Source organism: Buceros rhinoceros, unplaced genomic scaffold, assembly GCF_000710305.1.
Source record: "Buceros rhinoceros silvestris isolate BGI_N320 unplaced genomic scaffold, ASM71030v1 scaffold7574, whole genome shotgun sequence".
Lineage (NCBI taxonomy): Eukaryota > Metazoa > Chordata > Aves > Bucerotiformes > Bucerotidae > Buceros > Buceros rhinoceros.
In genome coordinates this window covers 1,132-16,612 of record NW_010407593.1, presented here as the reverse complement: position 1 = coordinate 16,612, position 15,481 = coordinate 1,132, and the positions used below count along the sequence as shown (strand labels likewise).

The following is a 15,481-nucleotide window of genomic DNA, read 5'->3' as shown; positions in this document are numbered from 1 at the left end:
TTCCCCTTGTAGATTTCCCAGGGAATTAGATGTCCTAGTTATAAGCTGCAGAACATGCTCCCCAGCACTGAGTTTCTACAAAGGAGTTTTGATGCCACCTACAAATCAGACATACATTTTCAGTCAAGACAGTACTGAAAAAAAAATCCTAGCTTCAATATAATTAATGTTACCTTAAAATTCCAGAACAATTATTCTGAAAACGAGCACTATAAAAACGTTCTTATCACACGCTTCTTTGTTAAGAGATCAGAATTAAGTTAAACTTACTGATTCTGAGCTGAAATTAGCCAGATCAAAAAGCAGCATCTGTAAAGCCCTGTCTATAAACTCTGTCACAGATTGAGGATACTTTCTTAAACAATGCTTTGAACTCCAATTGCTACTCTGTCTTTCAGCTGTCTCATAATTTTACATAATTCTGTGACCAGTAACTACCAAAATATTTAGAAATCTCCACAGATTTCAGACCAAAACCACCTCCATTTGCTAGCACTAGCCAACTGTCACTTCTGCTTAGGAGACAGTATTTATTTTTTTTGTAGCAGCATTGTTGGATTATGATATCTTAATATGAAGGGATAATGTGGTATGTAAATGCTTCAAATTGATATAATTCTTTTCATTTTGGGAAAAAATGTTTTTCTGGTTTATTACAACACATTCGGATGTACATTTCTTCTCTCTGAAGAAGAACAAGTTTAAAGCAATTATTCTAAATGAAATCTTACGACAGTATCCTTTTACTGCAGTAGATTTAAAGATTCTTCACATTCCATAAATATTTCATGGGGCATTCTATAAAGAAAACATGCCATTAATTTAAACCCCAAGAGCTATTACCCATTACACCTAAAACACACAAGGGGAAACAACCAAGTCTACTGGTATTTTTCTTGGAACTACAAACTCATCATTCTATCAGTTACAAATAAATAAAAAAGTCAAGAAAAATGAAGTGAGTTCAAAATTTCTCTGTGTGCATTATTCATTTTTGATACAGCTGTTATTTCATTGAGATTACTGTAAACAGCTACATGAAGTGATGGCCTGCATGAACAACTCCACGATAGATACGATAAACTAGATGTACATGTTTTATGTTCCTATAACATAAATTCCTTGGATAATTTAACTATACAAAGCTGGAAAATCCTTTCCAGAGCACAGATGCACAGAACTGCAGCTCCCCCAACAGCATGCTATAATACAGGCAGTACATATAGAAAATAGCTTTAATAGAGGGCTTGTTATTACTATGGCAACCACAGCAACTGGTTTCCAAAATGAGTAATAGCTCAGCTAGACGCTTCATCAATATTTTTTTTAATCAAACACTGTCCTTAGTCTTCTCAGTGGAACAAAGAGTTATTCTGAATGCACGCAGAAGACAGGAAATAAAGTCCAATCCAATGTTGTAAATACAGGGTAAGATCCTTTCCAGGACCTTTGCTAGAAAAAAGCGGGAATGTACATCTTGTTCACTATTTCACATAGAAAGACAGAAAAGCAGAAGTAGATGAGGTTGATGTTAGAAGGTATGAGAAAGAAAGTGAACAGAAGAGGAGAAAATCTAAGGCAAAAGGAAGATAAATATAACCACTAAGAAAGAATTGCAACAAATGAAGCCAACAATGTAAATTATAAAAATAAATAATGGAGAACTATACCGGCAGAAGGTTTTAAATGGCATTACGGTTTTTCATAGCTTTCCTGTTACATTCAATTCCTGTGCATCATCAGCTGGTTTTAATTTTCCATTGAAGCCATTCAAACAGTCTCTAACAAACTTTCCAAGTAGAACTAAGGTATCTCTCTATAGAGAAATAAAGTAATAAATACCACTTACAGTACCAGCTAATTAAAAGAGACAATTTTCCTACTTATTTAGAAATAACAGTTTTTCTCCTGTTTGCAAAATTCTAATTTCTCCCCAGTCACAAAAAAGATTCAGTTTTCAAGTGAACAGCCAAGTAATAATTATTTACTTTTGGACAATGTCAGCCGTGTTCTGTTCCCCCCCATACCTTTTTTCTTTTGAAATATGCATATGCATTTCGAACAAATAACCACGGTTAAAGATGCGAAGGTGTAAATTTACTTATAATACTAAAGCTTCAAGTTATTAAGACTCTTATAAGAGACTTTAAAAGAGCATTATTGCAATATCTACATTCAAAAATGCAATTTGACACTGTCCTTCACAGTAGTGTACAACTAAGATAATCAGGATCAACGAATACATGTCTAGATTACTAAATCACAAAATCCACGCAATTACTCACAAGAGCTAGTACTAGAGAGCTTCCCCCATTCACAGGAAAAAAAATTCTACCTATAAAATACATTTTGCTTATGTGGTAAGACCTCCTTTCTTTTTACAATTTTTAATCTTCAGCTTAGGAGGAAAGCTGCTGACAAACTCCATGATGTGCAGAATAAAGAGGCTCCCGATAAGGCAAAGCATTTCACATGGAACACACCTAACAAGCTGTTCATACTAACCTAGTGAATTCCATGCCACTTTCAGGCATCCAACATTTTAGCATTTCCTGCCTCTATGGAGACCTGTTGTCTGTCACTCTAATTCAAAGTGAGAAGACTACTGGGACTGTAGTGCAGTCCTCCTAAATGCTTCATGAATTTGGAAAGACAGGAAATGAGTCTAAACTTCAGTTTGTGGTTGAGCACTACAGGAGGCAGAAGCTGAACTTAGCTCAAAGTTCACAAAAAGTATACGTGCAATGCGAAATCCTTTTACTCTCATTTTAATTGTCAGCGTTAACCAAGACCAACCACCCAGCTGTCAAAGAACCTTATCTATACTTAAATTGAAAATAAGATTTCCAATACAGTCACTGGATTAAAGATTCATAAGTAAAACTATAGGAGGTAGGATTTTTTTAAAACATTCAGGGTAGGGTTTTAAAGTTGTTCCCTCATTTCATACCCCTCTATGACATCCAATTCCTGTAAAAGCCCATAACCTCTAATCCACTTAAGGTTTTCTCAGTTAACTGCGAACATGCATTACATCTCCAGAGTAGTTGTCCATTATTGCTAAAACACATGTGAGGGCACATCTAACCAGTAATCAGTATCAGGAAGGCAGCACAGCACAATCATACACAGTAAAGTATGTTCCACCATGATTATGTTACCAGGCAACAACTGCTTTATATATATATCTATCTTCCAGTTCTGGACTTCCTGCTAATGAAGTAACAAACTATAACTTAAGTTTCTATTTTTTAACAGTGGAAGAGATGGTGTCAAGTAAACATACAGGATGAATTATACTTGCTTGAGCCTTGGTAAACTGCTAATCTTGATGTTTCTAAGCTAATCTAAGCTTCAGGGCCCACAGAAAGTTCTCAGTTCTCAATAGCTTTATTGGAGACATTCCTAGAAGGTTCCACCCCTGCCGCATCATCTGCACAATAGTGTGGGAAGCCCACGATGCAGCTCCGTCTGAGAGTCTATGACTACCACTGAGAATACTGACCTTCTCACCCAAGTCTCTTTTACTATGATAAAGCCGAATTCACATAGTCTCCGTGTAAGTTCAGCTTTCATTATGCCATTAGGAAAGAAAGGAAGACAGTACATCAAGGAAAAATAGATTAAAAAACCCACAAGAATACTTTGTCAGAGAGTACCTTCCTTTCTCCCAACTCATCCGGAAAAAAATATCCTTCTGAATCATATTGTCCACCACATAGGCTTAAAGATGATTTCTTATCATCTGATCATAAATCAATACAATGAGGGGTATATGATCTCCTAACTGCTAAAACTGTAACTCTCATGAAAAACTTTTAATTAATGAATTTTTCAATTTGTAGTAGAATGTTGTCTAATTCCTTTTTTTCTTTTTTCCAATGATCAGTTAGTGCTAACTACCAAGGTAATTTTGGGCATACACAAGAATGTGGATGACAGTTTGGGGTTTTTTTTTTCCTAAACAGTAATCCTTTTACATGGGCTGAACTTACGGTCCCATTTTAATACTCTACATTCAAACCCATTTGGAAATAGAATAAGTACAGAACTCTTGCTGAAAGGAACCTACTGCCACAAGCATAACATGGAAGCTTTAAAGACTGTGCTAGAAGCACATTTCAAGTGGTGTTCACATCAACAGTTTTAATCCAGAATGCACAAAAGCACAAAAAGAAACAGTTTTATTCTCTATGCTACGCTGCTGCAATTTTTATTAACTAAAAACAGATAAGAGATCCTTGATTTATCAGCAAGTCTTGCCTGAAAGAAGTCTAGAACTTTGGAACTCTGTGTAGTCCACGATGTCCCATATCCATTTGTTAATCAAGTCATACTTGAATACTAAAGTTCCTGACCAAAAAGAAAGGCAAAGATTTTGGGTACAGGCTCCTTTTTCAGAGCTGAGAAAAGGGGAAGATTATTTTGTTTGTTAATAGGATCTGCAGCTCTTCAGTCTTTTTTTTTTTTTTAATAAAAACTGAATTCAATGATAGTGGTGTTTGGAACCTGAAACAAGAAGGAGTCTTTGCTCAAAAGTCAAAATTAACAAATTCTTGCTAAAAGAAAACAATACAAGCCTACATTTTTTTTCTACTTGAAGGTATTGATTCCAACTACAATTCTTATGCAAGGCCTTCGATACAGTGCTCCACAACACTGTTACAACTAAACTGGAGAGAATTGGGTTTGATGGATGGATGGACTGTTCAATGTATAAGGAATTTTCTGAATGGCCATAACCAAGGAGTTCCAGTCAACGGATCAGTTCTGAGAAAAAACCAATAATGACTGGTGGCCCTCAACGTCCATACTGGGACCAATATTATTTAATATCTTCAAGGACATAGACAGCAGGATCAAGTGCACCCTCAGTAAGTTTGCAGATGACACCAAGCTGTGGTGCAGTTGACTGACTAGAGGGAAGGAATGCCATCCAGAGGAACCTTGATAGGTTTGGGGAGTAGGACCAGGCAAAGCTCATGAAGTTCAGCAAGGCCCAGTGTAAGATCCTCCGCCTGGGTCAGCACAATCACCAATATCAGCACAGGTTGGAGGATGAGCAGATTGAGAAGCAGTTCCAAATTACTAAATTATTTACTTCAACTGTTACTCTGAATACTAGAAAATAGGGGTATAAAAGAAAAATAGGGGGGGAAACACCACAAAACACTGAAAACCTGAGATCAGAGAAGGTACAGAAAACAGAGGAAAAATTAGAAGAAAAGAAAAAAGTTTACTAAAAAAATATTATAAGACTGGTCCAATACAGAGCAAACTAGTTTAAAAAATTAACACTTATTAATCATTGCATTACATGATATGTCCAAATATCTTTACAAGAGGAAAGAAATGCATCCTCCAGAGACAAACTATGCAAAAATCCTCTGAAAATTGTTTCAAGAACCTATTATCACCTAGTTAAAATGAAAAACAATAAATTAATACCTATAAACTGAAATATCCCACTAAAGCAGTAAACAGAATAAATATTGATGATTCCATGAAACCACAAGTTACAAGACCAAGCTGTAAAAACCAGAAGACAAAATACTAATCCTGCAAAAAAGCAATTACTATAAGGAATCATTTAGGGATATTTAGCACTGATTTCTTTTAGAAGACTTTTAATTCTAAAAAAAGATGTTCCAAAGCCTACTAGTAGAGTACTGACCTAGCTTTATTAGTCTTGTTTAAGAGCTGAAAAGGCAGGCATGTTTTGCAGATAACAAGCTAACTAGAACAGAACAGGAATCACAGAGGACACCTTTCTGTGATAATAGTTTGAAAAGGTAGCTATGACTAATGGCATGTCACGTGAAGCAGTGGTAGAACACGCTTGCTGTATACTACGTATCAATGAACTGGAAGAAGAATAAACTAACGTGGTCAACTAGAGAAAATTCAAATCTTCAAGGGGAATAAAATTCTAAATGACATGGATGGACTAGGAACACAGATAAATCACTATGCAGTTCAGTGCAGATAAATTAATGTGGCTGAGAACAAAATTAAGTTAATTTTAATTAATGTGTTTTGTAGAGTTTTTTTAAACTTTTCAATAACATCACTGACAAACAGTTTTAAAGAAAAAAGAAGGCAGAAAATTAGTTGATCTGAAGATAAAGTGGAAGTTAAGCAAGTGCTTTGATAGGCAATTGTTTACACTGTTATTACAAAACCCATCATGTATCTGCCATGTATGAAGTTACAAATACGAGTTACCTTATTTGTTGTGATAATTCAGTCTGATTTTATCAATGTACTTTGCTTACTTAGTGTTTGCACAGTAAACAGATCCCCAAAATATTGTACAAGGCTACCTGAAAACACAAGTCTAATAAATTTAATATAATGAAACTTCAATGGAACCAGATAGACATAGCAGTACTGTCCATCTTAAATATGTTAACAGTGGTCTGTTGAAGGAAAGAGAAATTTCTTCTCAGCCACTCTCTCTATGTTGCTTTGTTAAAGTCCCGTCCCCTCCCCTCCGCTTAAAGCGACTAATTGCTTTCAAAAGATTCTGCAAGCACAGAGGACATCGTCATTCAGTAACACAAGGTCCATTACAAGGAAAGACAAGGCCTGAAATTAAGTAAACCTTCACCGAATTGACTGCAAGGCAGGCACAAGCACAGGCCGACTGCACAAAAGGACTAGTGTAAATTGTTCTCTCTCAACAAGCTGGCATGCAGCACCAGGAGTGGGAGGCTGTGCAGACACACAGGCCCTACAACTCTACAGTTGTCTACTAAACACAGCTGTACTGCTCTCTCCAGTGCTATTCTGCTTCCTGAATTTGCACCCAGTATACCCCAAAATGATTTAACTGACAGGGGTCACTCCTCAAGTCCCTCTTCAACCAAAACTGCTTCTTACAACAGCCTCCTTCCACCAGCCTGCATTTCTTGCCATAACATGGTTCAGCTTGATTAGCAGCATTCATTCTGTTTATTCATTTATATTAGAGGTAATAACAGCATAGCACTAGTCAAATAAAAAGTGCCAAATGGAAATAAGGCATATTATTTGCATTTGTTTATCATGCAAACAGCAAAAAGCCTGCAGGACAGAGAAGTAAATTGTTAGGATGGCTTAAGGGAAGACTCAGAAAAACTACAAGGGCAATTATAAATTACAAGAGTGAGTTTATTAGTTCATCTCTACGAAACATTAAAAAATTACTTAAGAGCACTTTTTAGCCACGGAAGTAGGCTCTTCATTCATAAATAAGAGTTAAGTAACCTAGAAGAATTAACTCTTCTATATTATGAGACTTCAGGGGGGAGGGGGGAGGTGTCTTCCTTTCCTAGCTCATGTTCTCAGATTGTGCCTTGCTCCAATAACTATTTGTGTATGTAAGTATGTGCTGGGTAAAACTGTACACAGAGACTGAGAATCACTCAGTCATTATATAATTATGTAATATTTACCAGTGGATTCATATCCCAATTGCAGTCTATACTTGCTATATTATCCTGCTTGGTGTATAATTTGATGGGGTTGATAGAACCTACCTACCTACCTCCACAACTTCATAATATCCAATCTATTAATGGACTCCAATAGCTAGAACAATCTTCACCTCCAAATTATACACATGATCCGTCTTTCTGAGAGTTTTCTTGTGAAAGAACACACTGTTTCACAATCTCTAGCTGACAAACAAGACTAACGTTGCACTTTACGCTGTCTTTATAGGGTAATGATTATTCAGCCATGACTGAATGGATTTCGAGGTCGTATGTATTAATTTGTGTTCTTAGCCTATATTTATTTCCCAAATTCTCATAAGAGGAAAGACTTGAGTTGAATAATGTGTGTGACATTGTTTCATTTCCACAAATTAACTTATTTTTACAAATTAACTTATTTTTACAAATTAACTTATTTTTACATTGCTTTGAAAGTACTTGTCACACAATCTCTTTCATCGATATGCAAAATTATATCAAGGAAACAAAGTCAACAGAAATACCTTACTTCTGCTACTACTAATTCCAAGCAAAACCAACACTACTATATGCAGAAATGAACAGAAATACTTGCTATAATGTCTCCAAGGCAACTATTCACTAATTCAATCATGACAAACAAAACCCAACTATCTGTGGATCCAACAGAAAACAAAGACCCACACATTGCACAACTCTCACACACACACAGAGCGCGAGATAATCCTGCTGCTGTACTCCACTCTGATGAGATTCCACCTAAAGTACTGCGTCCAGTTCTGGAGTCCTCAATACAAGGAGGACACAAATCTGATGAATAGGGACCAGAGAAGGATCACAGAAGCGATCAGAGTGATGGAGCACCTCTGCTATGAGGACAGGCTGAGAGAGTTGGAAGTTGTTCAGCCTGGAGAAAAGAAAGCTCCAGGGAGACCTTATTGTGACCTTTCAATACTTAAAGCAGGCCTATAAGAAAGATGGGGACAGACTTTTAGCAGGGCCAGGACAAGGATTGATGGTTTTAAACTAAAAGATACATTTAGACCAATTTAAACTAAAGGTCAATTTAGACTAGATGGAATTTTTTTCTACGATGAGGGTGGTGAGCAACCTGTGCCAGTGTTTCAGAGAGGTGGAAGATGCTCCACCGCTGGAAACATTCCAGATCTGGATGGGGCTCTGGGCAACCTGATCTAGTCACAGATGTCCCAGCTCACTTCAGGGAAGTTGGACTAGAGGACCTTTGAAGGCATCTTCCAGCCCAAGGCATTCTATGATAAAGGAGCCAGCTGCAACAGAATAGCTAGCTGTCCCTTCACTACTCACTACAAATCTTAGCTTGGAGCCTGTTACCTAGTTCTACCTTAGTCCACTTTCAGTATTACTCTGAAGAAAAAGAAAAAACCCAAAAACACACAACAACAAAAATCGAACTACCACACACAACCCACAAGTTTCCCAGGCTACTACTGTCATTGTAAATCAAAGAGACCTTTTTAACCAGTCTTCATTGTAACATGGAGCTAACCCAAATATTCTCCCAAAAATGTATACACATGCACACACCAGATACTGATGAACTGTACATGTTTGCATATGATATCTGCCTACACACACTTTCCCTAATATATACATATAATACAGCCCAAGCACTACTATGACATACGGTCTACTACTAATAGCTTCATTATCATCAAGAGTTTGCATGTTATCAATAAAGAGTTCATTTCTTCTACTAAGAAAAATCATGTATTATTCATGGATACATTAGGAATTGCTACTGGATATCTCCCAGATACAAAAGTCAAAATATTTGTATCGAAAAAAATCAAAACTGGACTTGTTCACACAACTTCAAACTCAGTACTCATCACAGTTTGTACAGCAAGAGAAAGAACGAGCTTCCCATAAACAGACATAGAAAAGGTATTATTTAGTGGTAGCTACAAGGAAGAATATTGAGAGCTTATATATACGTTCATATTTTAAATATATCAAGAGCAACATACTCAAATTTTGTGTTTCTACGTACATTCCTGTGTGAGATTTCGAAAGCTCAACAGGGAAAAAACAAACCCAGTTTGTTTAAATAACATTGACTCTCACCACAGTCAGGATGCCTGTGCTCATAAGAGTGGAAGTTTTCTTTCTCACCCTTCCCAAACATTTTATTTCAATCCCTGAATTTGATCTACTGGGAAACTATCCCCATCTAATTAGACAGTAAAAGCAAAATGTATAGGTAAACTTTATCTTCCCTCTGACTTCGCAACTTTATGTAACAAACATTTCTACCATTCTTAAAAGTTACATGACATTTCTGGTCAGTCATAATCACACAGCTCACAACATCTCTTAGATCAAAAGGGAGACAATGTGACATTTCATTATCATTTTCAAGCTTATATAAAATACCTAATTTGTTTTAACATCTGAGGTTATTCATAGGTGCATTTTTTAAGAATGCCCTAGAACTCACTTAAGTGTTAAAGTCTCATCTAGCTAGGGTTGCCTCCAGAGTTCTACTTTGCCAGCATCATTCTCACAGTAAGACAGAGCACAGAAAAAACAGAAAAGAAAAAAAAAAAAAGAGCTGCAACTTCGACTATGTTGTATTGAAGAAGTCTCATGACAACTACAGGGCAGGAAAGCAATCATGCAGTTTCTTCTTCCTTCCATAAGAGTTTCCTGTAGATAGCATCTTCCAAAATGGTCTAACTCAAAGTCATTTACTTTATTTGTTATTTTCCCATAAACTCCTATTTCTGAGAGGCTAGCCAAGTTCTCCAGATGCAGTGTACTACTACTAAGATTTTCACTTGGGATACAAAGCCATCTGAGTTTGAGATACCCTCTCAGCACTTGTATTTACTATTCAGCAGCTGAAATGCAGTGCACAAAGGGAACAGTCAAGTTATCTAACAATACGTTTGTTTTCACATTAACATGTCAGTATTCACAGATGAGACATAGAACTAGTGTATCAGTTTGTGAACATGAAGATGCTCACAGAGTAGACAAGCAGTAACACTTCCACACCTCATCGTTTTTCACATTCATATATCTAAGCATGAGAATCATTCTCACACTGTATGCTGTTCCATTATCAGGCACTAATACTAAACACAGCTAATTATATTTTTTCTCCAAAGATTAGACCAGTAGGAAGAAATAACATGAGAAAGAAAAGAACAAGATGCCATCTAACACCCCACATATTAGTAGGATGCATGCAAATTGCATATTAGAAGCATAAATACATGCATTCCATTTTATTCTGGATTTCTTTTGAAAGATCAATTATAAATGTTGAAAGGATTAGTTCCTAACCAAACCACCAGGCAGAACAGTACATCAAATAGGAATTTTTTACACTTAAAGAATAATTTAGATGTAATTCATAGCTCCTATAAGAAATACTCACCAAGATCTGTATTGGGACCAGCAAGTAGCTGCTTAAATTTGTCTAACCGGGATGCTTCTCTTTCAGTTAATGCAGGAGTAACTGAGGTATTATAGTCCGCCATTCCACTCACCAAAGGAGATGTGGAAGTTTGTGGAAGGGACTGTGATCTCTGCATGGAAGAGTTTTCACTAGCATTATCTGAAGGGAAAAAGAAACATAAGAGTTAGCCTCATCTAGTGAGAAGACTACTAATAACTTTAATTGTAAATTTTAAATAGAATTGTGTTTTGGAGAAATGAAACCTCAAATATAGCACAAGTTTGGACTTCAAAAGACTTGAATTTAGCAGGAGGAACATTCCTCTTCCAAGCATTATTCCACAATTAAAGCACATCAATTAGAGATCATACTAACAGCAAGGCTAATTGATTCCTAAAATCTCTGTGCTACTGAGAGCTGTTTCTATCCCACTCACTATTGGGGGCGGGGGGAGGGTAAGGAAAAGAAAAAAAAGAAAAAAAAGAGACTGGGAAATCATTGCAATTGATTACTTTAAAGTTTATACACAGACCACAGCCCAGATCACGAGGGTGACCTTTCCAGTCCACGCGCATGGTTTTCTCCCATTTCTCAATATACTTTATACAATAACATTTTAGTATTCCTGCTACTGTGAAAAATTGTTACTATTAATTACATACATCTTGGTGCAATTAACCCTCAAAATACCTTCAACAGTGCAACTTCTTTCCAAAACTGAGGATGTATTAAGGCTGAAAATAAGAGTTTATTCTTCCTTCACCCGTGCATTTCTCACACACATGCTTTACAGTTTGGTATGGCCTGCAGCATCTCAACCACTTGTCTTAAAAGGCAAATACTACATCTCTCCTCATTCGATTTTCAATATATTTTTCATTTGTTAACATACCTGATGAACTCGATGTATGACCTTCACTGACTGATTTAACAAGCCTATTATCACCACATGCAACTGAAGTCAGCTCTGCAGATTCTACTTGTTTTTCTTCCTGTAGATGTTCTTCCTGAAATTTATGCTGTTCTTGTAGCTTGCTGTGATTCTGAATTACTTTGTGAGCTGTTTCCATGACCACTTCTGTATTCAAGTTTTCAGCAGCTATTGCTAAGAGTTCATCATCATCATCCCCAAGATCCCAAGCATCACTTGTGTTACTTTCGAATTCTTGGAAGGTGCTGACTTTCTTTAGTTTTACTGGAGTTGTCGGTGGCTTTGAGCCTGGTTTTATCAAGCTGTTCAAAAACAAATAAACAGTATTTAAAGAACTAGTAATGAAATAAGCAAAACACTACGGATAGGGTCATAAAAACAAAAGCCCATGCTTGACATTATCTAGGTGGCAAATATTTATCTTCCTCCACTCATTTTATTGCTACATCTGCACATGAAAACATCCAAATAACAAGGACAGGTAAAAACTTGACTCTTCTTGGCTTTCAATAGAAGCTGAGAAATTCTTCCTTTCCTTGACTTAAATAGAGAACAAAACAAAACAGAAAAAAAAGAAACTAACGGCCCCAAATAGTTTATAAGATAGACAGGACAGACTGCACTTCTCTTGCTTCATGAACTTCTGCAGAGATTTCAGGCCTTTCAGTAAAATTGCTGCATAACAACACAGGAGCAGTAATCAAGTCATCAGGTCTACTCCTAAGTCATCATAAGTAATCAAATAATACAATCACTGTCATAAACAAATCAAGTCTCACCATAAGACCCATTAAATCCGTCATTCTTCCCCATTCAGGCACTCCAGCACAGATTTGCTTTTGGACTTTGCTCCTTTCATAGGCAGGATATTTCCTCTAGTTACTAGTCTTAAGTGCACCCTGACCAGCTCCTAACCTTTTGTCCCTCTGTCAACACACAGTATAAAAGAGAGATAAACCAAGTATCTCTCCCTAGCTTGGCACTTCTCTCACTTGCAGTAGAGCACAGCAATCACATCTCCCTTCAGATTTCAGCTAAATAAAGTTGAGAGTTTCCCAGCCCACTCTCAGGAAAAAAAGAAGTTAATGCCATTAACTTAATTGCCCTTTCTGACCATCCCTGTCTTTCTGCATGCACTAGTTTACCTTTGTTCTGTTAAGACAAGGCAGCCAGAATTGAAAGCAGAGGAAGTTCTCACACAATCTTCATACAATGTGAGTCAACCTTTTCCAATAGGTGCTACAGCACTAACTGTCACCCAACTTGTCATCATTGTCTAAAATAGCAAGGTCTTTCTCCTCTTCTGCACCATTTCAAACAACAAGCTTCTACGTCTCTCTTTACAACTCCATATTTTGAACCAGTTCATCCCATTCCTTTTTCTTCAGTCCTCAAGGTCATGCATTTCACTTGCCTTCAACTGTGCATCATCTGAAAACTAACTAGCTAGCACATGTTTACTTCTTGTGCTGCTTCAAACCAGCCCTTGAAAGAAATCCACTAGAAGTATGACCTCCTCCCAAGCAAATGCTTTTCCTCCTAACATTATTTTTTTGCCCCTACCACTTCGGGCCATTCATTTCAGTTGTTACACAATTTTCCCAGAATTCTCACATACACCAACATTTTAATAGCAATGTTGGATTCAAAGGAGCTGTGAAATCTACCAACAGACCAAAAACAACTTTGTCCTTGACAAAGCTTAAAACAGTCTCAGAAAAAATTTTTTAAAAAGGGATAATAAAGCAGAACATAAAAAGCAGCAGCTGTCAGAATGCAGCATTTTATTAAACATTTCAGCCATAAGAAGATCAAAATCATTCATTCGCAGTAGTTGTGCATTATCAGTGTGAAGTTTACTTGGTCACTAATTACATTTAACATAATGTTGCCATTTTTAAGTACACTGTGTTCTGATATACAATAATCATGATCTAAGGCAACAAAGTTTTAAATCACTGTAAAATCTATTCTACCTTCTGTCTTCATTCAAGCAAAATGCCCACCTTTGCTTCAAAATGACCTGCACCACAGTCTAACTCTTTTCTCTTACAGACGGACAATAAAGCCAGTCCATAGACAGAAAGATGCAGGCAGGAAAGCCACTTACACCCGAGTTGCAAGCTTCATCTGCTAAACTAAGATTAGTATTTACAATACAATTTTCAGTGTACAAGGCACTGCAAATAGATAGTAAAAGCTGACAATATAGGTTGGCTAAGAACTGAACAGCTGATTTGTTGCTCCCAATATGGTAAGCAACAGGAAGTCATAAAAGAGAAGTTAGAACAGAGCAGTCAAGATGATGACAAAAATTGAAAGAAGATGATTTACAACAAGCTTCATAGCCCACAGGGAAGAAAAAGAGGAGAGAAGACAGAGGAGATCTAAATTACCTGGAATATTAAAATATTAGGTTAACTTACGTTCCACGCAATAAGGGATCAAAAGGTGGATGCTGAGCTCCATACACATGTTGAATACTAAAGGAAAAGAAAGAGAATTACCACAAAATATAATAAACCATCTGAGTGTTTTCTGTCAAATAAATATTCAATAATAAACAAAACAGATACGTTCCAACCATTTTCCATTTCAAAGAATTCTACATACCACTAAAAATAACAAAGTTGAATGCATACTAAAAAGTAACTTAAACATAATTTGCCAAACAAATTTGAGGCCTCAGATTCGAGGCCTAGGCTAGCTTTTCTGACCAGAAATTAAAACAACAAAAAAGTTGACTCTGATATAAGATTCTATGCTGCTTTTAAATTCTTTTTTCGGACTTATTTCTTCATTTATCTCTTGAAAAAAAGTAAAAATTCTCAAAGAAACACCTGTAAAGGTTTAACCTTCTGCGTACCCTTGTCACCCTAAATCCAACCAGTCTATTCTTAACTGTTACTAAAGTACAAGACAAACAAATTTAAAGAAAAATGCAAAAGATGGCATGTTAAAGAATAAAAGCCATGGGTGTATTAAAAACAAACTCTTTGAAATAAATAAGTTTCCAAAGACAGATTAACTCATTACATAACAAAACAGCATGTTACTGTGTGAATAGTAAAACTCTCTACAAACTGAAAGTTCAATTCCTCCCAGTTTTCAGCTATAAAATTCTAAGTGAGAAAACTCCGCAACATCAAGACTTACACGTGGCTTCATAATGGAAATTATTACTACAAAAGTCTCTGATTGTTAAGAGGAGCAAATTAAATGCAACATTAACATCCACCTAAACCTGAAAAAAACCCACATAAAAGGAGACAAACATGTCCTCCTGACAAATCAAAGACAATCTCCAAACTGTAAGTATAAATAAGTCTGATCTTAGTAAATCTGACTAAGGCAAAAAGACTGCAGACATCACAAATTTTAAGACACTTTGACCTATGTTACAGGGGCAATATTAACAATACTGAAGTTAGGCCTAGAGATGACTGAGTGCAGTGGTGGATGAACTCTATTGACTTTTATGTGAGTCCATGCAAATCCAAAAGCCAATCCACCACCGGCCTGTCCACATAAGCGTACACCACATGCTCCACTGTCAAGCTTCTACACTCATGTGAGGCTCAGGTGTCACTTTCTATTTTGGCATAGAGACAGAATCTGCCTCTTCCTTCAGACACTCCATGAACGATC

General features: G+C 36.5%; 1 protein-coding gene across 1 annotated transcript in view; it reads right to left on the bottom strand.

The window, feature by feature from the left end:
- The window catches only part of LOC104492025 (TBC1 domain family member 22A-like), a gene marked incomplete at both ends in the record, with an annotated part of 63,372 nt that extends 49,056 nt beyond the window's left edge, over positions 1-14,316 (bottom strand). The window contains 3 exons of the mRNA XM_010134526.1: positions 10,882-11,061; positions 11,795-12,135; positions 14,260-14,316. Of these exons, the coding sequence (XP_010132828.1) occupies positions 10,882-11,061; positions 11,795-12,135; positions 14,260-14,316 (578 nt within the window). The remainder of the gene's footprint in view (positions 1-10,881; positions 11,062-11,794; positions 12,136-14,259) is intronic.
- Between the last annotated feature and the right edge of the window lie 1,165 nt (positions 14,317-15,481).